Raw genomic sequence first — 24,639 nt, 5'->3', positions numbered from 1 at the left:
ACAAAACCTGAAATATTTGGAGAACTGAATATTTATCTTATCACAAGAAACTCTGAAAATAAAGAACATGAAAGTCCATCAGAAGTAGAATTGAAAACAACCAGAAGCATATATTTTGAAAACTTGTAGTTCAAAAAAGAAGTGAGGCAGCATTTGATAGCTCAAGAACCGTATGGACCTGTGTGGGATAACAAAGAGACACTTGTCTTCACCTTTCTTTAAAAAAAAAAATGCTCAGGACACATATATGAAAGAGAAACACGTAAATACTCCTTTAAAAGTTTGAGTTCCAGCACTGAGTAAATTTGTACTTCTACATAAATATCTCTTCAATTTAAGAATGACCGCAGCAATGCTAGGTATTCATGATTCCAAGAATTATGTTACTATAATTGACTTAGGTATAAACTAGTGAAGCTTCAATCAATGGATCTTCTGAAAACATGTTGCTTTATTAAGAAACCTGTTTATAAAATTTTTAAATAATCATTTCAAGAAAAAGTATATATAATTATGTATGACAAAAATACCTCTGGATACAGAGTTTATTTACAGTCCATAAAAGGCATATTCACATTGAAAGTACATGATTTCTTAATGTCTCAGTTTCATTATTATTTTTTTTTCATGTACAAAATAGAGCTAAGTAAATCTCCTGCTCAGGACGATGGAGAGCATAAATGTAGTACCTACCTTGCTGGGCCTGGTTCTAATTAGCTATCAAAGTAAGTGTCTCTTCTCCTTCAATCAGGATTTATATTTCTAATTGTAGGTGAAATGTTTTTGCCCTCTGTAAAAGAAATTGCAGGGGTTTGGCACCTTCTGATAGATCGCTTAGCTTTGTGGAGATGACCCATCTCTGGTGCCTGGAGGAAGGGTTGGGTCTAGTCCAGGAGCTGTGTGGGCGCTGTGAGGATGAAGCCACACATTTTCTTGGAGACCAGCTTTTCCAGGACCTTGGACCCCTTGCTGTTAGCCCTTTCAGCCTCACTTCTCTGCCTGTCCCTGGCCTGGAGCCTTCTCCAGCTCCTTCTTTCATTCATCCATCTACTTTCTGACCCTTTTTTCTCTACCTAAGGACCCTTCTTCAAATACGAATACCCCACACATTCCCCCATTTCCTTTGTATCAAAAGGAGAGGTCACACAGGTCCTAAATTTTGTGGGTTTTTATTTTTTTTGCATTCCACTCAAATTTCATAAAGGAGAGTTTAAGTAACCCAAGACATTCCATTTTCTTATAAAATGACCTTGAGCCACTTTCTAACTTCTTTGAGTATTGGTTACATCATCTGTAATACAGGGTCAATAATTCTACAAGCACTGAAGAGAGTCGTTTTCACCCAGAGGAAAACAAAAACAAAACCCATCTTTTGTTTCCAAACATTGTGTACCACAGACACCTCTCAACCTCATCCTCACTGTGGAGGTTCAGGTCTGAGATTGACGTGGAGATGCACTGAGCCTGAGGGTGACACTCAGCTTTGTGATGCCAAGAGGGCTTGGCTAGGGTGAGGACTGCCACAACACAGGCTCCAGATGGCTACAGGTTTAAACTCAGAGCTGAATAATTCATCTCAAATAAAGTCGTTGCTGGTGGCCCAATGGCTCTGTGAACATGCCATGCATTCTGCCAGATCACTTGATAAATTGCTTTGAGGATCAAATGGGACAATCCTCAGAAGAGAACTTTCATATTATACAATGTAACCTAGAAGTGACACTGATGTTCCCTCCCTCCATGCTTTCTGCTCTTCAGGCTAAACTCCAGTAGTCGACAGAATGGCTAAGACTGGATTGCAATGGACCTTGGGGTCATCTCTTCTAATCCTTCTCAAATGAGTCCCTGGGAGTCCATATACTGGATGCAAACAGAAACAGATGGCATTAAAGGAAAGAAAGTCTCCAGTAACACACTCAGGGCAGTGTGTCCCTTTTTCCTCAGTGTAGTGTGAATGGATATCAGATCATCTTAGGCTATAATCAATTGTGTATAAAAATAATAGCTTCTATTCTTAATGATCGCATCCAAATTTGGCAATGAACTTTGAACATTACCTGCCATTCCTGTGGAGTTTAATATAGTGTCTTTTTAACCCAACGATCTCATTCCTCTACTTGAATATTCGTGGTAACTTTGTTCACAAAATCTCAAAGTAGAAGCAACTCAAATGTCCGTCTGCTGGTGAATGGATAAATACACTGTGACATATGCATGCAGAATAATTCTCCTCAGCAATAAAAAAGAGTGAACCGCTGATATAATCAGCAATATGAATAAATCTCAAAAGCATTATGCTAAGTTAAAGAAGTTAGACACAAAAGACTGTGTGCTCTATGATTACATTTGTATGAAGTTCCAGAAAAGGCCAATCTGTAGGACATAAATCATAGCTCTGCTTGCCAGGGTCAAGGTAAGGGGATGGGACTGACCATAAAGGCACAGAGGGAAATTTTGGAGGGATGATTTCAGAGGTAGTTTTATGATTGTATAAACATCTATCAAAGCTCACTGACATTTATACTTCTAAAAACTGAATTTTATTGCATGAAAATTTTACTTCATGAAGCTTATTTTAAACAGAAGGTAATAGCCAAAGATATTATTTTAACTTTAGCATACTTAAATGAGCTAACCCACCAACTAAAAATCACAAAGATGGTAACTGAAGTCTATAAGGTGAAATTATATGAAGTGTTTAGAGATAGAGACCCCACACACTCTCAAGTTGTTATGTTACTGGTAGAATACATCATGAAGTAAAATTGAAAGATCAAATAATCGTTTTGTCTTTTGAAGAGTTTTAACTAATTACAGAAGGCTGTTCCCACGACTGGATTGATATCGCACTGCTCTAATTTATGAACTCTTCCTTTTACTGACAAATCACTATGAAAGCCTCCAGAGTCACCCAAATTGAGCTGAAATTTCATCTTCCTTGTTCTACTCCCACTTGAAACTCTCTTACCATTTAATTATTTAGTAATTAATTCCCTGTTCCTCTCCCACTTCCAAAGCATCTCAAGCAATTTCATAAATAAGTCAGGCAAGGGTAAAAATGGGGTAAAGGTAAAACACTGATAAACGCAGGGTTAAAGGCTAAATAACTATGGGAAGTGGTTGCAAAATTTGCTCTAAGATTTTAAGTGGCCCACAAAAGGGGGAAACACGTATTGATACAAGATCCAAGATGTCTATAAAGTAAAGAAAAAAAAATGAAATGTTAAAGAAATACAACATTCTTTCTGGTACCAAAAATTAGTATGAAAAACTTCCATAGATCCTCCAAAAAAAGAAACTTGTATGGAATAGTAAAAGGCTTTAATGTCACACTGGGAAAGCCACACACCGAGTTCTCTGTGGCATCCTTAAAGCCACAGAAAAAAATAAGAAAAAAAAAAAAAAAAACACCAAGGAGGCCAACATGGTGGCTAAGGGACAAAGGGAGAGTTATTTGTCACTGTAACTGTTTCTTTTCATGTATAACCTTTTTAGCTTTTGATAAGTGCACAACTTACACACACTGCTAAACAGTGGTTCAGTATACATACTGGAGAGGGAGGCTGCCTGGCTCAGGTCCCAGTGTACAAATAACTAGTTATAGAATGTTGGGCAAGCTCTGTGTCTCACCTCTACAGTAGGGATTAGAGAATATCTTCCACATTAGGTTTCTGGGAAGGTTAAATGAGTTCATATGTATACAATGCTTGATATCAGCTAAGTGTTAATTGTTACAAATGAAAATGTCAAAAAGTAATTTTGTAGAGGTTGTCTTGTGAAAGGCCAAAATAGTGTTGCTTCATGTAAAAAGCTCAATGGTGATCAGATTTTAGTCAAGAATATAATTTAGATGTGAAAATTAGCTGCCATGCCTGTGGAGTCTTTGCACCTAATAGACCCAATTAACTTGAGTCTTATGGTGTGTTTTAAAAGGCAATGTACTACAACATATTGTTGAAAGATATTCAGAAATATCTCAGTAAGTGAAAAAGATATCCCATGTTCATGGATCAGAAGTCTTAAGTTATTCGACTGACAATACTCCCCAAACTGATATTCAAGTTGAACCCCATCTCTATCAAAAGCCCAACTTGTTTTTGTTGCAGAAATGAATGAACTGATCCTAAAAGTGATATATAAATGAGAGACCCAGAATAGCCTAAACAATCTTGAAGAAGTACATGGGAGGACTCACATTTTATAATTTCAAAATCACTACAGGTTGATCATCTCTAACTTTAAAATCTGAAATGCTCCAAATTTTGAAACTTTCCACCGTGAACCCACAAATGGAAAACTCCATACCTGACCCCATGTGAAAAAACTGCAGTCAAAATGCAATTGCTCAACATATACTTTATTCAGCATTCCTGGGGGGGGAAAGACCCTCCTAGACCTTGCACAATTGCCATAGATATTTTCTGTGCAAACCCAGATTCCATGCAAGCCCACCCACAAAATATTATCAAATGGCAAATGTGCAGGATGGATGTACCAATGACACTAGACAGTGGTGTGTGAAATACCTTACAGAAGAGGATACTGTTGGAATGACCATCATGTGTTACCTGGAGAAACACAGTCAAAATCCCATGATGTCCACAGAAGTTAATAAAAAATAGAAACACTTTGCATAAATCTAAAAACAAAGATATCAGACTTGTAGTGAAAGGAAAATTCTGCCAGCATCAAAGTAAAGCATGCTACTTAAGGGTATGCTGCTAAAGAAGCAAGCAACAATCTACCCCAATGAACTGTAAGTTGAAGGGAACTGTGAATATTCAACAGACTCTTGCAGAAACTTAAGAAAAGATGCAGCATTGCATTTTTAAATATTTGTAATGACAAAGCATCTACTGGTCATGAACCAGCAGAGAAATTCTTTGATGAATTGGCCAAGGCCATTGCTGGGAAGAACCTAATGCCAAAACAAGTCCATAATTCTGAAGAAACATCACTATTTTGGCATTATTGCCCCAGAAAGATACAGAAAGATAGGACAGTCCCTATAAGAATAAAGGGTGTCCAAGACAGAATACCTCTTCTGAGATATGCTAATGTGACAGGTATATAAAGATAAACTTGCTGTGACAGATAAAATCTTGTCTTCCCCCTATCTTAAAAGAATATCTAATCAGCCTGATATTTAACAGAGATACAGATCACCAGGGACATCTTTTCCAACTGGTTTCACATTTTGTACCAGTTGATCAGTTCTTACTGCAGGATATGGATAATGAATATGATATTGTGTTATCCCCTGGTGACCATTCTGCTCATTTTCCAGCAGAAACCCTTATCAGAAATAATGTTGAGGCCATATACCTCCACACCAATGTGACTTTATTAATTTAGCAGTGTGACCAGGGTATCCTTGGATCAACAAAGAGAATGCTTTCTTGAATGGCATACTAGCAACAATGAACAGAGATGTAGGTGTGGAAGGTTTTCTTTTCTTTGTATTAGGATTGAACCCAGGGGCACTTAACCACTGAGCCACATCCACAATCCTTTTTTTAAATTTATATATATATATATATATACATATATATTTTATTGGTTCTGAATGGAGCCAATCATGATGCCAGTGATAATGAAGATGACATTGTTAACACTACAGAAAAAGTACCTATACTCAACGTGGTGAAAGTGTGTGATGGACATATTTAAGGACTACAGCAACATGCATTCATAAACAAACAGGACATTTTTTCAGTTTATAAAATCAAGGGAAGTTGGGCATGGTGGTATGTGTCTAGAAGCCCCAGCTACTCAGAAGGCTGAGATGGGAGGATCACTGGAGCCCATGAATTGGAGACTAGCCTAAGCACCACAGAGAGACCCTGTTTAAAACAAATATATATATATATATATATATATATATATATATATATATATATATATATATCTGTGTGTGTATGTATCTGTGTATGTGTGTGTGTGTATGACTTCTAAAACAAATACCATTGTTAAAATCAGATGATTCTGGAAAACACATTTCAAATTGCCATCTAGCAGAACTTCTTCTCTTCTCTAGAGGACTCACTTCCTGCTACCTCCCCTGTTTCTGTTACTAACCTAAAAAATAAAATACAGTGTAGAGCAACCTTTTGGTCAGAACACAGCATTGCAGGTGGAGAATGAACCCTGCTGCTTGTTGCTGTTGTGGTAGGTTCAGGTATTCCAGGGATGCTATGTGCTGCTCATGCTGAACACAGTTAAGGGCATGTTGTATTTTTACTATTAAGCACTTATGTGTGAATTAGTGTTAAAAATGATTGTTTACTGGCAACATGTGAATCCAGAGTCAGGAATGAGGGTGAGGCCGGATGACCACAGTCATGCATGGACGGCTGACACGGTGACAGCTTAACTTTCTAATGGTTTGGTGTATAGAGATTTTGTTTCATGAACAAAATTATAAAAGAGATTATCTAAAACTAACTTCAAACTTTGCATCTAAAGTATATATGAAACATGCATTTTACATTTAGACTTGGGTCCTATCCCCAAGATATTTCAGTCTGTTTATGCTAATATTTCATAATTTTAAAAAATCCCAAATTCAAAACACTCTGATCTGAAGCATTTCTGATAAGGAACATTCAACCTGCACAAAGCTACAGAAAATGAGACATTGTGGAATTATTATGAGGATACACACATCTACGATGGAATAAAATTTCAGGAAATAAAATTCATTGACATTTATCAACTGATTTTCAATAATGGTACATAGACCATTCAATGGGTACAGAATAGCCTTCAACAAATGATATTAGGACAAGTCAATATGCAAATGCAAAAAAGTAAAAACTAGACCCCTACTTCTTTTTTCTACATTTTTATTGGTGCATTATAGTTGTACATAGGGTGGGATTTGGCATTATATATGCACAATATAGAAATATAATTTGGTCAATATCACTCCCCAGTACTTTCCCTTTTCCTTCCCCATTTCCTTTCCTTTATTCTACAAATCTTCTTTTGATTTTTATGAGATTTCCCCTCACCTTTCTTTTTATTTTTCCTCTCTAGCTTCTGCATATGAGAAAAACACATATTACCTTGATCTTCTGAGTTTGACTTGTTTTACTTAACATAATGGCCTCTAGTTCTATCCTTTTTCCTGCAAATGACATAATTTTATTTTTCTTTATGGCTGGAAAAACTCCATTGTGTACACAGAACACATTTTCTTTATTATTCATCCATTGACAGACACCTAGGCTGGTTCCATAGTTCAGCTATTATGAATTGTGCTTCTATAAACATGGGTATAGTTCGATGACTTTCTATAGTATGATGACTTTAATTCCTTAGCATAAATACCAAGGAGGAGTATAGCTGGGTCAGACTTTTGAGGAAACACCACATTTATTTCCATAGTGGCTATACTAGTTTAAAACCCCACCAACAGTGTAAAATTGTTCCTTTTTCTCCACATCCTCTCCAGCATTTACTATTGTTTGTATTCTTGATGGCTGCCATTCTGACAGGTGTGAGATGAAATCCCAGTGTTGTTTTGATTTGCATTTCCCTAGTTGCTAATGATGTTGAACATTTTTTCGTGTATTTTAGTCATTTGTATTTCTTCTTTTGAGAAGTGTCTGTTTAATTCATTTGTCCATTTATGAATTGGGTCATTTGTATTTATGGTGTTAAAATTTTTGAGTTCTTTATATATTCTAGATATTGATCCTCCATCAGAAGAGTATCTAGCAAAGATTTTTCTCCTATTTTGTAGGTTCTGTCTTCACATTCTTGTTTCCTTTGCTTTGCAGAGATTTTTAATTTGACCATTCAATTTAGTAACTCTTGACATTATTTCCAGAGCTTTAGGTAGACCCCTACTTCTTACCATACAAAACTTACCAAAAATTATCTAAGAAAAGACTATAAACCTAAACTGAAAAGCTAAAACTATAAAATTTTTACAAGAAAACCCTGGGGTAAATCCTCATAACTTCAGTTAGGCAACGGTTTCCTAGGTAGGACACCAAAATCTCAAGCAACCAAAGAAAAATAAACTGAACTCTATCAAAATTTAAAACTTTGTGTTGGATTCAGTATCAAGAAAGTGAAAAGTTAACCCACAGAATGGGAATATATATTTGCAACTCATGTATCTAATGAAGAATCAATATTTAGGATACAGAAAGTACTATTTTGACTCAGTAATAAAAAGACAACCCAATTTAAAAATGAATGCAGGGGGGCTGGGATATAGCTCAGTTGGTAGAGTGCTTGTCTCACATGCACAAGGCCCTGGGTTCAAACCCCAGCACCACAATTAATAAATTTTAAAAAAATCAGAGCTTGAATAGGCATTTCTCCATAAAAGATACACCAGTGGATAAGCAGGTAGAAAGATACTCCATATCAGAAGTCACTGGAGAAATGCCAATGGAAATCACAACTCCTTATCACTTTAAGCCCATTAGAATTGTTGTACTCAAACAATAGCAAATGGTAGTTAAGAAATTCGCATTGGATTAGACAAAGGGGGATGGTGGGAAGGGAAGGAGGATAGGAATACAAAAGACAGTAAAATGAATCAGACATAACTTTTCTATGTTTGCATATGAACACACGACCAGCATAACTCCACATCATGTACAAGCACGAGAATGGGAAGTTAGACTCCATGTATGTATAATATGTCAAAATGCATTCATTCTACTGTCATGTAATACTAAAAAAAACAAATGTTTTAAAAAATAATTAGAATATTCAAACATCACAGGTCAGAATGAAGAATGATGCAGACATTTCAGCCTGACATTTCCTGGAATGTGAAAGTTATCATCTGACCTAGCAACTCTACAATTAGCACTTACCCAGGAGAAAAAAAAAAATATCCTGTCCACACAAATATTATGTACAAACATTTATAGCAGCATTATTCCTAAAGCATGGAACATCCATCATGAAATATTATTGACAATTTAAAAGGAATAAAACACTGATATGTGCCCAGCATGGAAGAGCTTTGAAAATATTATGCAAAGTGAAATAAACAAGTCACAAAATACCACATATTGGTAAATCTCAATAGACAGTGTGGAGAAAGAGAATGTAGAATAGAATTGCCTTAGGACTCAGATTAGGAAAGAATGAAGAGTAACTGCTACTGGGTACAGGTTTCTTCATGGGGTAATGAAAATGTTCTAAGCTTCGATTGTGGTAATAGTTGTATAACTCTGAATATCTAAAAATAATTTAGTTGTACACTTCAAATTGAATTCCAAAAAAGTGGTTGTTTTTTATGGAATGAACTATATCTCAATCAGGATTTTTTTAAAAATGTAACTAGTCACCAGGTCCCTGTACTTTGTAGAATTTGGGGTTTTATCTATTGAGTGAAGAAGGGCTGCTTTGGGCCTCCAAGAATGTTATTACTTGAAATTAAACTTTTGTTTGAAATGAGCATTATGAACACTCTCAACAACTCTGGGTACAGAGAGTTTATAATATCGATGAAGGGCAAAATTTTAAATAATTAACAATTAACTCCTACATCTGACCAGATGTGGAGTATTTATTTCATGGCCCGTCCGTGGGAACAGTTAGAATCTCAGGCCAGTAGGTTGCCCTCGGCTCTGGAATACATTTCCAGGTCAGTTGCCCTACCGTCAATTAGTGTGTGCGCTCAAGGGGGTGCAAGCTGATTTCAACATTATCTTAAACAAAACATAATTAGGAAGGTATGTGTTCTTGCCAAAAAATTACATAATGCATTCCAAAGCCAATTAAAAATTAATTTTGGGCCAATCCTGCTGAATATACGCATTTAGCATCTGAATAGTACTCATATAGAGTACCACTTTTTTCTTTTTTAGCTTCAATCTTTCTTTTAGGATTCAGTAATTCTGCTAATTCAGGTTTCACAAGAAAAAGTTGACAAGTCTCAAACACTTGCCTCACAATAACATGTCCATTCACTCCCTCCAATGCCTCACAATCCAAAAGGTGTAAATGCCTCACTATTCAAAATTGGTCCACAGCCTGGGGATCACCTGAGAGATCCACTTCCTACCACAGAGCCTGCATCTGCATATTAATAAGATCCCCAGGCAATCTGTGTGCACACGAAAGTTAAGAGGCCTTGCTCTTCCATTCAAGTGAAGTTTAGTGGATAGATAGATAGGATTAGGAAAATTAGGCAGTGGTTCATTACCTATATAATCTTGTTTAGGAGCAGATTGTAGCAACCTCAAAACATCTCTGTTTGATTGAAAAAAGTGAAGTCTACAAATTCAAGTAAGTATATATTAAACCCAGGAAAGAAAGTTGCAGTGATCCCTTTTAGTTAACTCTGGGAAGCTTTCCCATTTTTCCATTTGCCCCTAGTTTTTCCTCCTGGCTTTGCCCTTTTAGTCCTGGCACCACATCCCTGGGGAGATCCAGCCTGAGACACTTAGGCTGAGAGAAACAGGTGGTGAAATATCACTGGTGACAGGAGGATTCCAGGGTGAAAGACCTATCCATCTGGAAAAGAACGATCAGACTGGGAAGTACCTCTTTCTGTCTCTCCACTTAAGTACAGTTCACGTTTAGCCTTTATGTTCCTTAAAGAGCTCCAGCTCTTCTAAGCCTACGGGATTTGGATACGTGGAAACTCATCCATTGCCCCTTCACCCCCATGTTTCCGTTTTCCTGCAAAGGAAGTGCACAAAGCCAAGTAACTGGGAGGTCCTCCCACAGAGATCAGTGCTCTCCAAGCCATGGTGGGGGTGGAGGAACTGGGAAGGGGTCCAGAAAGGCTCCTGGAGGGTGGTGTTTTAAATGCTGATTCTCAGGCTCTATCCTTACATTTCTGATTCAGGAGTTAGATAGTCTATTACACAGATCTGATCATTACATGTTATTGATATGCACTGAAATGTTACACTATACCCCATAAGTATGCATAATTACTATAAGTCAATTGAAATATATATTTTTTAAAAGATTCTGATTCAGGGTCTAAATATAGGCCCAGAAGTTTGCCTTTTAACAAGTATTCCCAAAGATTCTGATGTAAAAGGTCCAGGCCTACATATGAGATACAGATGCTCCTGGGATTACTACAGGTATGGGGTTATATCCCCATAAACTCATTGCGTTAGCTGAAAACACTGTAAGTTGGAGATGCTTTTACTACACCTAACCTACCAAACACCTATGTACTTAATACACCTAAACTGCCAAACACCATAGCACCATAGCTTAGCAACACAGTAAAATTTAGTTGTTTACCTTCATGATCTGTGGCTCATTGGGAGCTAGGACTCATTGCTGCTGACTGGCATCAGGAAAGAGTACCACATATGGCTAGCCCAGCAACTGACCCAAACTCAAAATTCGAAGTACAGTTTCTAATGGATGCATATCACTTCTGCTCCAAAGTTGAAAAATCTTAAATTCAATAAGCATTGAAAGTTGAGAGCCCACTGTGATTGGTCTGAGGACAGCAGTACTGCCGTTGTAAATAAATCACTTCTTCTTTACGCATCCTGTCATTTTCTGAATGATGCTGTCAACTTTCGTCTATTCACTCTGCATTTCTGAGAACCTGCTGGGTGTGGCCACCCATCTTATCTGAGGCTTTCCTACTGTGTTGTGCTGTGCTGGGGGAACTGGATGGGAACCTAGGAAGGGCGTGACCACTTGAGAAAGCTATTTCTTAACTTCCTAGAAAAAGCGACAAATGACCATCATTTCAAGATTTGTGAAACCGATTAACCAAAATAGCTGCATTACCTAACCAGAGTCACCATCATTTACTGCCAGGAAGCACCAGCCTACCAGAGGCACCGAGGCGTTGAGAGTGAGAAGGTTGAGTCTGCGAACCGACAGGTTCAAATCCTACTTTCTCCACTACAGTCTAAGACCATGGAAAACTAATTGGGCTTTCCCCTGCGTTCCTTTCTTCATCTGTAAAATGAACATATAACACCTATCCCATTGAGCTGGGATAGGGATTAAATGAAGCTCTTAAATACCTAATTAATACAGACCTCTCTAAAAAAAAACCCCTAATTTTCATATATCCATTATAAATTGTTAGGTGAAGCCCACAAAATAACTTGAGTACACTAAAAAGTGATTCCAGATGTTTATTTGGAATCCTTAAAAAAAAAAAAAAACACCTGGAATTCAACTTCATGTTTAATTTAAGCAGTTCGAATGAATGATTATAATTAGAGTGATCTGAGGTTTGCTTGTTTTTGAAGATTTTCCCAACATTTAGCTTCTTTGGGAGTCAACGCCACCCTCTGCTCCACGCTGTCCCGTTTCAACTCCCAGCTTGGGGAGGACAAAAAGGCGGTCAGTCCTAGGCGGGTGCCCCGCGGGAGAAGGGCCAGGGGCGCCAGGGATCTGGGTCGGAAGTCCAGCCGGGAGGAGAGGGGCCCGAGGGACTCGGGTCCCGCAGCCCGCAAGCCGCTGCCCCCCGAGGCCGCGCAGCTGGAGGATGCGGCCGGCAGCCGGGAGCGTGCGCGGCCACGTGACGGCCGCTATAAGAGCGCTCGGGGCGGACGCTCGGCTCCCGCCGCGCCTCCTCGCTGGCCGCGCTCCTCTCCCGGCGCCGGCAGCTCCGACCCCCAACCCTGCGGCTGCAGCTGCCGCAGCCCCGGACTGCACCATGACAGGTACGCGCCGCCCTGCGGACGCGGGCGCCGACCCCTGGCTCCCGCCCCCGGCCCGGGGAGTTCCCCGCGGGACCGGGACCGCTGCAAAGTTGTTGCTGGCCGCGCGGAGCGTGCTGCTGCCTGCGTCACGGCTGCCCGCCGCCCCGGGGCGCGGAGTGGGGGGCGGCGGGCAGAGCGGGCCTCGGCGGAGCCCCCGCCCGCTTCCGTGTGCTCGCCCTGCTCCGGCTCCTGCGCCTGCTCCCGCGGTGCCGGGCGGCGGGGCCGAGCGCGGGGGCGGGGGGCAGCCGGGCTCCCCCAGGGGCGCCCTGCGGGATCGCGGAGTGCCGCCCCGGCCTCGCGCTGGTAGGAACCCCAGGCAGGGGCGGCGGCGCGGCGGGGACACCCACGGCCTTGGTCGGCTCTTGGGCCGCCCAGCGAGGCCCTGGCCGCCACGCTGAGCCTATTTTTAGGCCTTTGGGGCCGGGTTGCGGGGAGCTGGGAGCCGGGCTAGCGTCCCCGGGGGCGGGCCTCGGCCCCACTTGTTGCGAGGCGCCTGGTGTCTGGAAGAATATGCCCCCAGAACCGGGAAGCTCCAGGCTGGCTGGTCCTTCCGTGTCGTTGAGGCCAGTAGCTGGGGTTATTGCAGCAATTGCATTGCGGAAAGACTGCAGGTGTCACACGGAGTTAGCTGTCTTTAGGAAGGTTAAACACCTACCCAGATGTCCCTGCTCTTTCCTGTTCATTTACACTGTTTGCTAGGTCTGTCGATTAGCCTGTATTCCTAAGGATTTGGCCTCTCCCTTATTAATCTTGGACATCATCCATGTCCTTGCTTCCTGAAATCCTTGAGTCCTACTCAGAGTAATTTTTTTTTTCCAGGCTCTCCTGGAATTTGCATTAAAACATAATCTAGTATACTCTTTGGTACAGAGTAACTTGGAAAAGTTAGTCTCCTGATGGACTGACGATAATAGAAGCAGGTACAGACAGAGGTTGATCCCGCATGTCAAGTGCCAGGTGTCACTGTTTTGAGCTTTCTTAGAATATGACTGCCTGGGGTTGGGGAACAGCAGTTAGTCATTTCACAATTTAGGAGTGGCCTGCCCTGCAAGAGGGCCAACAGTGTATGTGTGAAGTGGCAGTCAGGTCCATACCTAGGGGATGCGCTGGCCCACTGTGCAAACCACAGCTTCTTCTCTCTTCTCAATGGAATTTCCACTACTTCCAGCCTCCACATGGTAAAATGGGCAAGGGACAATGAGGAAACCCAAGACAGAGAGTGACTTCATGACAAAATGTCCCATCTCCCTGGTTGGGCAACAGTGCCCCCAAGTGACCCCAGCCAGAGTTTGATCCTAAGTGCCCTATGCATTTGGATGCCCACCAACCTGCTGGTGTTCAGATCCCATTGGTGATGATGCCCAGAATTGTCCCAGGGAAAGCCTGGAGTGATCTTGAAGGCTGGAGGGTGAGGAAAAATAACCCATGTGTTTGCCTTCTGTTCTCACAAGTGATTATTGGAGATGAGTATGTCTGTCTGTTTGTTTGGGGGATGGATGTAGGGGACGTGGTAGGGGGGTACCGTTGCTTCTCCATAGAAGAGGAGGCAGGTTTCCTAGAGCTTGTGAGGTGGTCTCTAAATCATTTAACAGTGGGAGGGGGGGATAGTAGAGGATAGGAAAGGCAGCAGAATACAACAGACACTAGTATGGCAATATGTAAATCAATGGATGTGTAACTGATGTGATTCTGCAGTCTGTATACGGGGTAAAAATGGGAGTTCAAAACCCACTTGAATCAAAGTGTGAAATATGATATATCAAGAACTATGTAATGTTTTGAACAACCAACAATAAAAATTAAAAAAATAAAATAAAAAATAAATAAATAAATAAATCATTTAACAGTGATTGGTGACTAGGTAGCAGCATCAAGAAGGAAGGTGCTATTTGAGCAGAGACTCAAAGTGACCCTACAGGGGTGGTAGGACAGGGGAGCTATTGTTTCAGGTAGAGGAAGGAGTAAGTATAAAAAGCCTGAGAAATGGCTTTAACACACACCAGAATCAAGAATGTGGGGCTGGGGATGTGGCTCAAGCAGTAGCGCGCTTGCCTGGCATGCACAGGGCGCTGGGTTCAATCCTCAGCACCACATAAAAATAAAATAAAAGATGTTGTGTCCACTGAAAACTAAAAAAAAAAAAAAAAGAATGTGACCACTGCTTTCAGACTGTCTCAGTTGAGGTTGACAGTTTCATTGGTGTTTATTGAAAATACTGTGCACCTCACCTTGGAAGAGAAAAGGGCAGATGCTCTTGCCAGTCTCCTCATTACCACTTGCCTCAAGTGCATCCCCTGGTATTAAGCTATTTTTCTATTGTCTAGTCTGAGAGTTTAGTATGTCTGGATTTAATTTGTACAGCTCAGTCATCCTCGTGAAGGTTGTCAGACATTCCTGCTGAACTGTAGTCTTGAACCATTCCCTTTTCTCTTTCTGCAATGCTAGGGTTTGAACCCAGGATGCTCTACCACTGAGCCATATCCCCTGCACCTTTTATTTTGAGACAGGGCATTGCTAAATTGCCCAGGCTGGCCTCGAACTTGCAATCCTCCTGCATCAGCTTCCTGAGTAGCTGGGCTTACATGGGAGCACCACCATGCCCTGCTTGAACAATTTCTTGAAGTGACTACCTGGGTTTCCCCCTCAGAAATCCTACTCCTTTACTGATAGAGCAAGCTGACCTCTAAGGAGCTGATTTTGCTGAATTATTGCTGGGGCAAGACCTTTTGCAGGTAAGATATTCTAACCAGTGTGTCTTCTTTTCTTTGTATTAAGATCAGGCCTTTGTGACACTGACCACAAACGATGCCTATGCCAAAGGCGCCCTGGTCCTGGGCTCATCTCTGAAACAGCACAGGACCACCAGGAGGCTGGTCGTGCTTGCCACTCCACAGGTCTCAGACCCCATGAGGTAAGGACTCACTGCCTGGCCCTCTGTCCATCCTTGGAGCACTGACATCCTTCTCTGCTATTTCTGGCATCAGTGGACATTGAGACCATACCCTTTTCAAGGTGGAGTACTAGGTAGAGAATGGAAAGAGTCCGTGAGTGAAGGACACCTGGGTCCAGAACCTCTTGCTAGCTTTGGGGAGATATTTCAACAGGCTCCCTTCTGGGAAGTGGTATTCTGACCTCTTTCTTCCTGATTCCAAATAGGAGTTGGGAGAGGACTCCCTGCACCAAGTGATCTGAGTGCCTCCATCCAGTTGTTCTCTGCTTAAACACACCCTCAAGAGGTCACAGTTCATCTGTATTCCTGTCCCATAGAACAGCAGGAGTTACGTTGTGTCCTGCTTCAAACCAGGGAAACTCTCAGGTGACTTTAAACAAAAAGTAGCAATTTTCTCATTGCTAGTTGACATTTGTAACCCAAAGATGTTTGTTTGTAATATAATACATCCGCATCTTTGTCAGAGAGCTGTCTGAACTAAGGATTTTGCTGGGGACAGCACCCTGAGGGGCACAGGCTGCTCATTGATGGGTTAGTTCACTTTGATTTGTTGGAATTGAATTTGAGAGCATCTGAATGAATTACCTGGTTCTTGATACAAACTTTAAAAATATCTGGGCACACTAACAACTTCATGACGTGCTCATTTTTGCAGTCTTCTGGACCTCCTAGAAATGGAATCCCCCACTTCCCTTTAATGTGAGCATAGGCCAAAGGCCTCTGAGAAGTAGGCATTGTGTGTACACATATTTATCTTCCCCATGAATGGCTTTGCTCCTGAAGGGTTATTTAGAAAGAGACCAAAGGGCTGCTTCCCAAAGTGCAGTCCATTCATGAGGTGTGTTCATGAAGCCAGGTCTCGGATCCCCACCACCTCTGATCCACAGTGGCTCCTCTGATCCACAGTGGCTCAGTGGTGCCCTGAGCATTTCTTATTAAAATATCAAGTTTACTGCATAAACCAGAACATATTTTTGTACAGCCATGGAGACAGAATACACTGCCAGTTCTTTTCTTTATATCTCACTTCGTTAAAAACTTTCAGCAATGGTGTGTTTGTGTTATGCCTTTTTTTCTCTAGTGCTGAGTTTAGTGTCTTACCTAAGTTCCCTGCACTAACCTACCTCAGGAGCTTTCTAAAATAAAGATTGAGTTAATTCTGGCTGTGGGGAAGGGTTGTACCTCACAAACCAAAGTAAGTGTCCCACTATGGCTAAATAGAGTGCTAAGCACATGATACATGTAGGTTATATTGTATTCTCAAAGATGGCAACCTAATAGCTAAGCCCTGTAACTTCTTTTCCAAACACAGGACTTCAGGCAGTTCTGAGCCAATTGCTTTACCAAAAGCAACTACTTACAGGCTTCATTATACATTACTCAGCATCGTTTGTAAAAATATGCAGTAGTCAGAAAGAATCAAATCTAATACGATATTGTCAAACACAGGCTGTTACAAAGATAAACCGTCTTACCAAATGTCAATCACGTTTTTAGAAACTATTTCTACAACCTGCTGCGTGCGAATACTAAAATGAATAATAAAAAATTGAATGCATAATAATAATGTCTTAAGACAAGTACTTCATCCACCCCACAAAGAGTTCTTATGACTGTATAAAGTTAAGTTTTCATGCAACTGAACACAGTTCTGAAGTAACATCAGGACAGCTGTAAGGGGGTGTACTCTAGCAGAGCACCAGATTGTTCTGGTGATGGACAGGGCAGTGAGGCAACCGTCTTATATTAGAATGGTCACTTGTTGTGAAAAGACTCCAAGTGCTGTTTTCCGGAATTTGTTTTGACAGAAGAGCTTTAGAGACAATCTTTGATGAAGTCATCATGGTGGATGTCTTGGACAGCGGCGACTCTGCTCATCTGACCTTAATGAAGAGGCCTGAGTTGGGAGTCACGCTGACGAAGCTTCACTGCTGGTCTCTCACACAGTACTCCAAATGCGTGTTTATGGATGCAGATACTCTGGTGAGTGTGGCTTTGGAAGCTGAAAGGATGGAGACCTGTTAGGCATTTGAGGAATGCTGTGAGGACTTGACAGTAAAGTTCAGATAAAACCACTATCATGGAAAGTGTCGCACAAGGAGGAGGAGGGCGAGTGGTCCCAGCTGCCCGACAGCTGTCGTCATCTTTTGTCTTGGATAACATGGGGAGAGCTTCAGAAGGGCACGCTGCGGGGAAACATTTCTGTAATGCCTTTTTCCCCTTGAATCAGGTCCTAACAAATATCGATGACCTTTTCGAGAGAGAAGAATTATCCGCAGCCCCAGACCCCGGGTGGCCTGACTGCTTCAACTCCGGAGTCTTTGTCTACCAGCCCTCAGTTGAAACGTACAACCAGCTGTTGCGCCTTGCTTCTGAGCAAGGTAGTTTTGATGGTATGTATCTGTGTCTTGTCTGATAAGTATTAGTGTCTTCTTGGGGCTGGTCTTCTCAGAGGTATAATTGCCACTGGTTCTTGTGCCTGGGAGACGCATGAGATGTGGCAAGCATTAAAAGTTGTGTTATTATTATTATTTTTTAAATTTCACTGTCATGTGTCTGTGTACATTCCTTTTTTTATTATTCTATAGATGCTTAAGATTAACTAAAATTAAGACAGTTTTACAGGCTTACCTTTAAATGACTTTCCTGGCTTTAACTGAGCCTATGATGAATGTATAATGATAATTCAAAAATAAGAAAAGGCTTATGAATAAAAACGTCTGCCTTTAGGGCTGGAGATGTACCTCAAAGATAGAGTGCTTGCCTAGCATGCTTAGGGCCCTGGGTTTGATCCCCAGCACTGCAGAAACAAAAACAAAAACAAAAAAAACAACTACTGTCTTTAAACCTGAGTGAACTTTTAGCTCAAGAGGGTTTGACAGCCATTGCTAACATGAGAACCAAGTATTGTTTCCATGGAAACTTGAGGAATAAACCTGATAATTTGGCTGTCATTCTCTTGGGAGGCATTAAAAACCAAGACAGAAAGTTCATGGGAACAGTCTGTTTCTACACTGTCATTTTCTCTCAGGCTGCGTATCGGATCAAGTGGTACCTGCAAGGCAGAAGGGTACGGCATTGGCAAAGTTGGCTCGCACTTTCTTGTATGGGTAACCTGCATGTAAGCAAAGGGCTGACTCTTTGTGATACAGGGCTACACCTTCTTTGAAGAACTTACTTTTTCTTTTGTGGTTCTGGGGACTGAACTCAAGGCCTTGAACATTCTAGGCAAGTGCTCTCTTACTGGAGAATCTGAATCAAATGAATTAGTAGGCATGCTTCGGGGCCATCTCTAAAATAATAAGCCAGTTTTTAAAGACAAGAACAAAAAAGACAAAGCCAGTAGTTAACATGCAAAGGCAGTTCTTTTTAAAATTATTCCTGGTGATTCTTTTGAAAAAAAGAAAATGCCCTGTATAGACAGAAGGGAAGGACATGTTCCAAGAAGCCCTCCCAGCAGAGGTTCACTGATACATGACACTGTGGCAGACCACAGGGGAGGAAAGCAGGGAAGGGCCAGAGGCCTGAGCACTGCAAGAGATCCCTGCAGCCCTTCCCCTTCAAAGCAGGTCTAAGGCGTGCCCTGAGTAGACCTTTTGGAACACGCAGAAGCAGCCTTTCTCAGGATGTCAGATTCACTTCAATTAACTAGTTAATAAAATTAAAAATCAATCTTAATTTTTTTTTTAATTTAGAAGATTAAATCTAATGGTTTGCTAGATTGCTGAAATGAAGATTTTGAAACTTAAAAACATTTCAAATTATACGTAAAACTGAGATTGGGTCTTTGCCCTTGCCATTTGTAGAAATTGAATTCTGTTTAGTCATTTCACTGAGGATTTGGGATTTGCTGTTATTTTTAATCTCATTGAGAAGAAGAAGGACGTTTAAGTTTCAGTCTTGTTTTACTATTTAGCTAGTTTACAACCTAAGCCAGCTGTCTCCAAAGAGGGGCAATTGTACCCCCTGAGGAACATTTTGCAGTGTCTGGAGACATTTTTTGATTGTCTCAGTTGGAGGAAAGGGTTGGGGTGCTTCTGGCATCTGGTAAGTAGGAGCTACAGATGCTGCTAAACATCCTACAGTATCAGGGACAGCCTCCCACACAAAGAAACATTCAGCCCACATATCAGTAATGCTGAGGTTAAGAAACTGCTCTGTGGCACACACCTGTAATATCAGTTACTCAGGAGGCTAAGGCAGAAGGATTGAAAGTTTAAGGCCAGCCTCAGCAACTTAGCAAGACCCTCTCTCCAAAAAAAAAAAAAAAAAAAAAAAATTAAAAGGGCGGTAGTGTAGCTTAGTGGTAAAGCTCTTCTAGGGATCAATCCCTACAACCTACCAAAAAGAAACTGCTGTGCCTAAGACATGGCACACACGTAGAACAGGCATACACAGACCATAATGATTGGCAGCACCTAACTAGATGTGCAGTCTTCTTCCAAGCAACCTTAAGAAAGGAGATAATTGGTCAAACGTTCATCATGGCCAGCAAATGAAACTGCCTTGAACTTCATAGACTATATTATTAGATCCTACTCTTGACCTTTCCTATAAGGGATGAAAACTGTATTTGTTTTTAGGTGTAGAACATGTATTCCTTATTTCTACTGGTGATACTCAAAGAGTTACTTTTGCATAAGAGGAAGAGCAGAGCCTTTTAGCAGAAGTCCACTGTTGGGCTTAGCCTTCTCTTCAGAGTGTGGCTTTCCTCACCTCCTGTGCTCTAATTGAAGGAAGGAAGTGGAATCCTGCCAGATATCCAGAAAGTCAGTCACATTCTGAAATAGATCTGTGGCCAGCCAACTGCCTGAAATCCACATGATTTTAACCATGTACAGAGAATCAGCTTCTTCTCTAGAAGAGTGTTACGTGCTATTGGGAGATAAGAGTTCAGAGATCCAGCCGTTGTGTGCCTCAGTGAATTCTCCAGGGTACACTTTGAGAACATGAGGCTGATTATCTGGTAGGGACAATCCCCAAGCTCAGAAAACCTGATGGGGCTTGGTGCCCACTGGATCGTGGACTGTGTTCTGGAGGTAGGAGGCCCTGGAGGGCCTGGGGGCAGGCGTGGAGCAGGCCCAGCGTGCAGAGTGCTCAACAGTGAAAGTACTTCCCGCTTTTTCTCCAGAACCTGAAACCTCCCTGCCCATTTCATTATTCAGCAGGGTTTCCAGCCGCTGGCCTTCCTCTGAGGCACTGCATTTACTGCCTGGTTGTGGCAAAGGGCTGAATTTTCTCTGTTCATAGCAATGCTTTAATTGAAAGAATTAAACAGTCAACTATGCAGATGAGAATCTGCAGTTAGTTCTCAGGTGTTTAAATTCAACAGCAGAATAAACTAGTAGCTCTTAAATAAAAGCTTGTTTACACTTGAAGTGTGTGTTGGGGATTTTCCTTAGCAAACAAGCTCCCTCCAGGCCGCAGAAGCCTGCCCTGGGCTGAGGGGGTTTACCATCACCAGATTAGTACCTGCATGACATGAAGACCTGTGGGGCTAATGCTTGATAGCAGTGAACGTGTATTTATGAACAAGGTCCTTGTCTAATGAGAGAACTGTGCTCTGCCTGAAAACTGAGTTTTCAGTACATTGTATTTTGTAAAAAATCATCAATATAAATATATTTTTATTTTAAAATTATTTAAGAATTATATAGAAATAATTTTGCTTAGGTGTCACCCCTTAGACACCAAGACAAACAGTTCCAAAATTTATTTTTTCATTGTTATATTTTCTAAAGTTCATCAGTTTTTCCCCAGCTGCTCACCAGGGCCTTAAGTCCCAGCCTATTTAGATTGTATTGCAGAAGACCAATTTTTCAGAACTGAATCTGAATTTCTTTTTGTTGTTGTTGATGGGCCTTTATTTTATTTATTCATAGGCAGTTCTGAGACTCAAACTCAATGCCTCACACGTGCTAGACAAGTGCTCCACCACTGAGCCACAACCCCAGCCCCCATCCCCACCCCCACCCCAGGCTGGATATCTTGAAAGTCCTTAATCTCTTTCCCATGTTCAGAAAACCTGATGGGGCTTGGTGCCCACTGACAAGCCACACAGGCCGCTGATGACTGAGCTTTTGCAGCTGCTTTCAGGGTCCTTCTAATGGGAAGGAATGTGGCTGTCTCTCTTCTAATCACCAGCCCTCTGACTGCATCCCCTACCCATGCCTCTGGCCAGAAGAATAACCCTAATATGGCAAAGCATGCGTGGTACCTGACATCTCAAGCATTAGAGTTCAGAGCTAGCAACCACATACGTAATTCATGCCTGGTATCTGACTCTCCATTGGGGCAGAGTCCAAGTTCCTGTACGGTTGCTTTGTATTTTCAAATTTTCTCGACACTTTCTTCATCACTGAAGTTAATTTCCTGAAGTGTTGAACAATAGCTGTTGTGAAATAGACATGCTAGCATTTGATAGTGTGTGACAAGATAAGGTTCAGGCTTGTTATCAGTGAGAGGAAGAAGAGGTCATGATCTGGTAGGTACTAATCAGCAATTTTGTTTCTTCCACATACTCCTGTGAAACGAAGCCAAAGCACTTGACTCTTAATTTGAAGAAATCAATCTGAATGTGCATTGAGGTTTATTTTCTTTCTCCCTATGACTTTAAAGTATCCTAAATTAAGGGTACTTGTGCAGTTGAAGACAAGAGTTTAGTGCTTGAAATTTGCCATCTATTAAATTGCATCTGTAGTGTTACTTTTAGAAACCTAAGTGAGAGGAATGCATATTTTCCAATTTGGAGGGCCTTTTAAAAAAAAATCTTGGCACTTGCTTTAATTACCATAACCTAAATACCCTCAACTTTTTAATCATGTGTTGGAATTTTGTTCTGTAGTTAAATTTTCAGAAAGAAGAAAAAAATAGCAAATCAATTGGTGGCAAATATTAAATTTGGGTTTGCTTTCAGTAAAATCTAAGATCTGTGATCTGCATGTTCCATATTCTAAGTAGTCATTGATACCCTTAAATAGAGTAAAAAATGTTTTGACATGAGGTTTTAACAGAAAGGATTTGGTCCTAAATTCTATTAAAGATTAAATTTGACCCCAGAGCTACCTTATCTAATCTTTGTAGTTAATGAAGTTACTTGTAGGACCTGCCCAAAAAAGGAATGAAGGACTGAGGTCTTTCAAGATAGCACTTGTCTGTCCAAACCACAGAGCTCAGAGGCTCAGGCCGGCTTCCCTCAGTTTCCTGACACAACAGGCTCTGTCTCAAGTTCTCTTCCACGGTGGGTCTGTCCTGCTGCCCAAGTGTTCGCCTGCCTCTTGCCCTTAGAGTATTTTATCAGTTGCTTTGAAAATAACTGGGCTTCTGCTTTTGTATCATTTAATCGATAGTTTAAATAGTAAGTATCTTAAGTAAAGATGAAAAGCAAAAGTCATAATGTATAATGGCAAAATAAATGAGCACACATTAAGTTTTTTCACGAGAGCTATTTTTATCTCATTGTGCCCATGTGGTTTTTTTTTTTTTTTCATCTCTAGTTTTGTAACCAGCAGAGATCATGAACCCGGTGAGAAAGAGAGGAAGGAAGGGACTGTGGGCCACGTGTGGGCAGGATCTTGAGGCTAGTCAGTTTACATTTTCGTTTATTTCTTGACAGACCTGTGAGGTCCACATTCATGCATTCATTCATCTAACAAATTAAGGACCTGCCTTCTAGCCAGCACTGGGGACCCAGCATCATTGAAGTTTAGGTCAGTAGATTCCCTGGGCTGTGCACAGCCACTCTTTCTCAGCTCTGGGCTCTGTTATGAGTGTGTGTATGTGTGTGTGTGTGTGGTCTGTCCATCCCACACTGCAGCATCTTTATATTATATCCCAGGGACGGAATAGAATGGAGGAAGATCCCTGGTCTAACTACTTAAAATTCCCTTTTCTGAGTTGGCAGAGTAGCTGATACAGTCCTCATTTCATAGGTGGAGAAATAGCCTCAAATATTGCATCTGCAGCTGTTTTCCCTCCTCTGATCCACATACCTACAAGTACTTCGTCCTTTTAAATCAGCAGTGGTATAGTCTTTCAGCATATGGACTCTGGGAGTATTCTCAGAAGTTTCACTCTCATCTTTATTTCTATAGTAAGCCCATTCACTCAGAATTTTTTTTTTTTTTTTTTTTGTACTACGGATTGAACCCAGAGGTGCTTTACCACTGAGCAACACCCTCAGCCCTCTTTATTTTTTTATTTTGAGACAAGGTCTGTCTTAGCTGCTTAGGACCTCACTAAATTACCCAGGCTGGCCTTGAACTTCTCATCTTCCTGTCTCAGCCTGTTGAGTCACTGGGATTATATCACTCAGTGTTTTTTTCTTTTTTAAATCTTCTTAGCTTTTAATCTGGGCAAGACGCTAAGTTAAGAGCCAGAGATAGGTGTAGATAATAAGATTTTTTTAATCCATGCTTCTCTAAAGCTTATGTTCTTTGAAAGCTTGCAGATATTTAATAAGTAATTATACAGTTATGTAACATGATTCTGATATGTTCAGAGTGCCAGGAGAATTTAGACATGCCTCTGAGAAAATGAAATTCAAGCCAAGAATTAATGGTTCCTTGCATTTGGATAATAACTTCATAAACTTGTTATTAAAAATCTCTTTTAAAAAAACTATATATATATTTAAAAAAGCTACAACATGAAGTGATAGGCTAAATCAATTGTTCCTGGTTTAAACATGGTGGAGGCCAGGGAGATGCAGTGCTGGGGGCCAAGTGCCTGGATTAACCTGGGGCTGATCCGCTGATCCTTGGTAAACCTCCTAGGAGAATCCCCAGAGCTGGCCATTCATGGTGACTTGGTAATCCTCCACAAACTCCCTATAGGAGCAATGTTGTCTGCCAGGGGTGTGCTAAGAAGTCAGTTTTAAAGATCAAATCTCTCCTTGATCAATTACATTTCAGCTCCTATCCCTTGATTATAGCATAAAGAGTATTTGACTTTACTTTCTTGGCATCTTTCCCTTCAACCTCCTACTGGATAGAGAATGATTTGAGAGCTGACACA

General features: G+C 41.0%; 1 protein-coding gene across 2 annotated transcripts in view; it reads left to right on the top strand.

Annotated features, from left to right (window-relative positions):
* The first annotated feature begins 12,442 nt into the window (after positions 1-12,442).
* The window catches only part of Gyg1 (glycogenin 1), a 34,137-nt gene continuing 21,940 nt past the window's right edge, over positions 12,443-24,639 (top strand). For both annotated transcript variants that reach the window (XM_046431253.1, XM_058574950.1), the window contains exons 1-4: positions 12,443-12,635; positions 15,450-15,585; positions 17,433-17,607; positions 17,855-18,017. In XM_046431253.1, coding sequence (XP_046287209.1) covers positions 12,458-12,635; positions 15,450-15,585; positions 17,433-17,607; positions 17,855-18,017 — 652 coding nt within the window. In that variant the 5' untranslated portion in view covers positions 12,443-12,457. The remainder of the gene's footprint in view (positions 12,636-15,449; positions 15,586-17,432; positions 17,608-17,854; positions 18,018-24,639) is intronic.

This window comes from Marmota monax, unplaced genomic scaffold (genome assembly GCF_021218885.2).
Source record: "Marmota monax isolate L192 unplaced genomic scaffold, Marmota_monax_Labrador192_F-V1.1 WCK01_AAM20220418_F8-fsc00022, whole genome shotgun sequence".
In the NCBI taxonomy this organism is placed as follows: domain Eukaryota; kingdom Metazoa; phylum Chordata; class Mammalia; order Rodentia; family Sciuridae; genus Marmota; species Marmota monax.
This window is presented reverse-complemented; position numbering and strand designations above follow the sequence as displayed.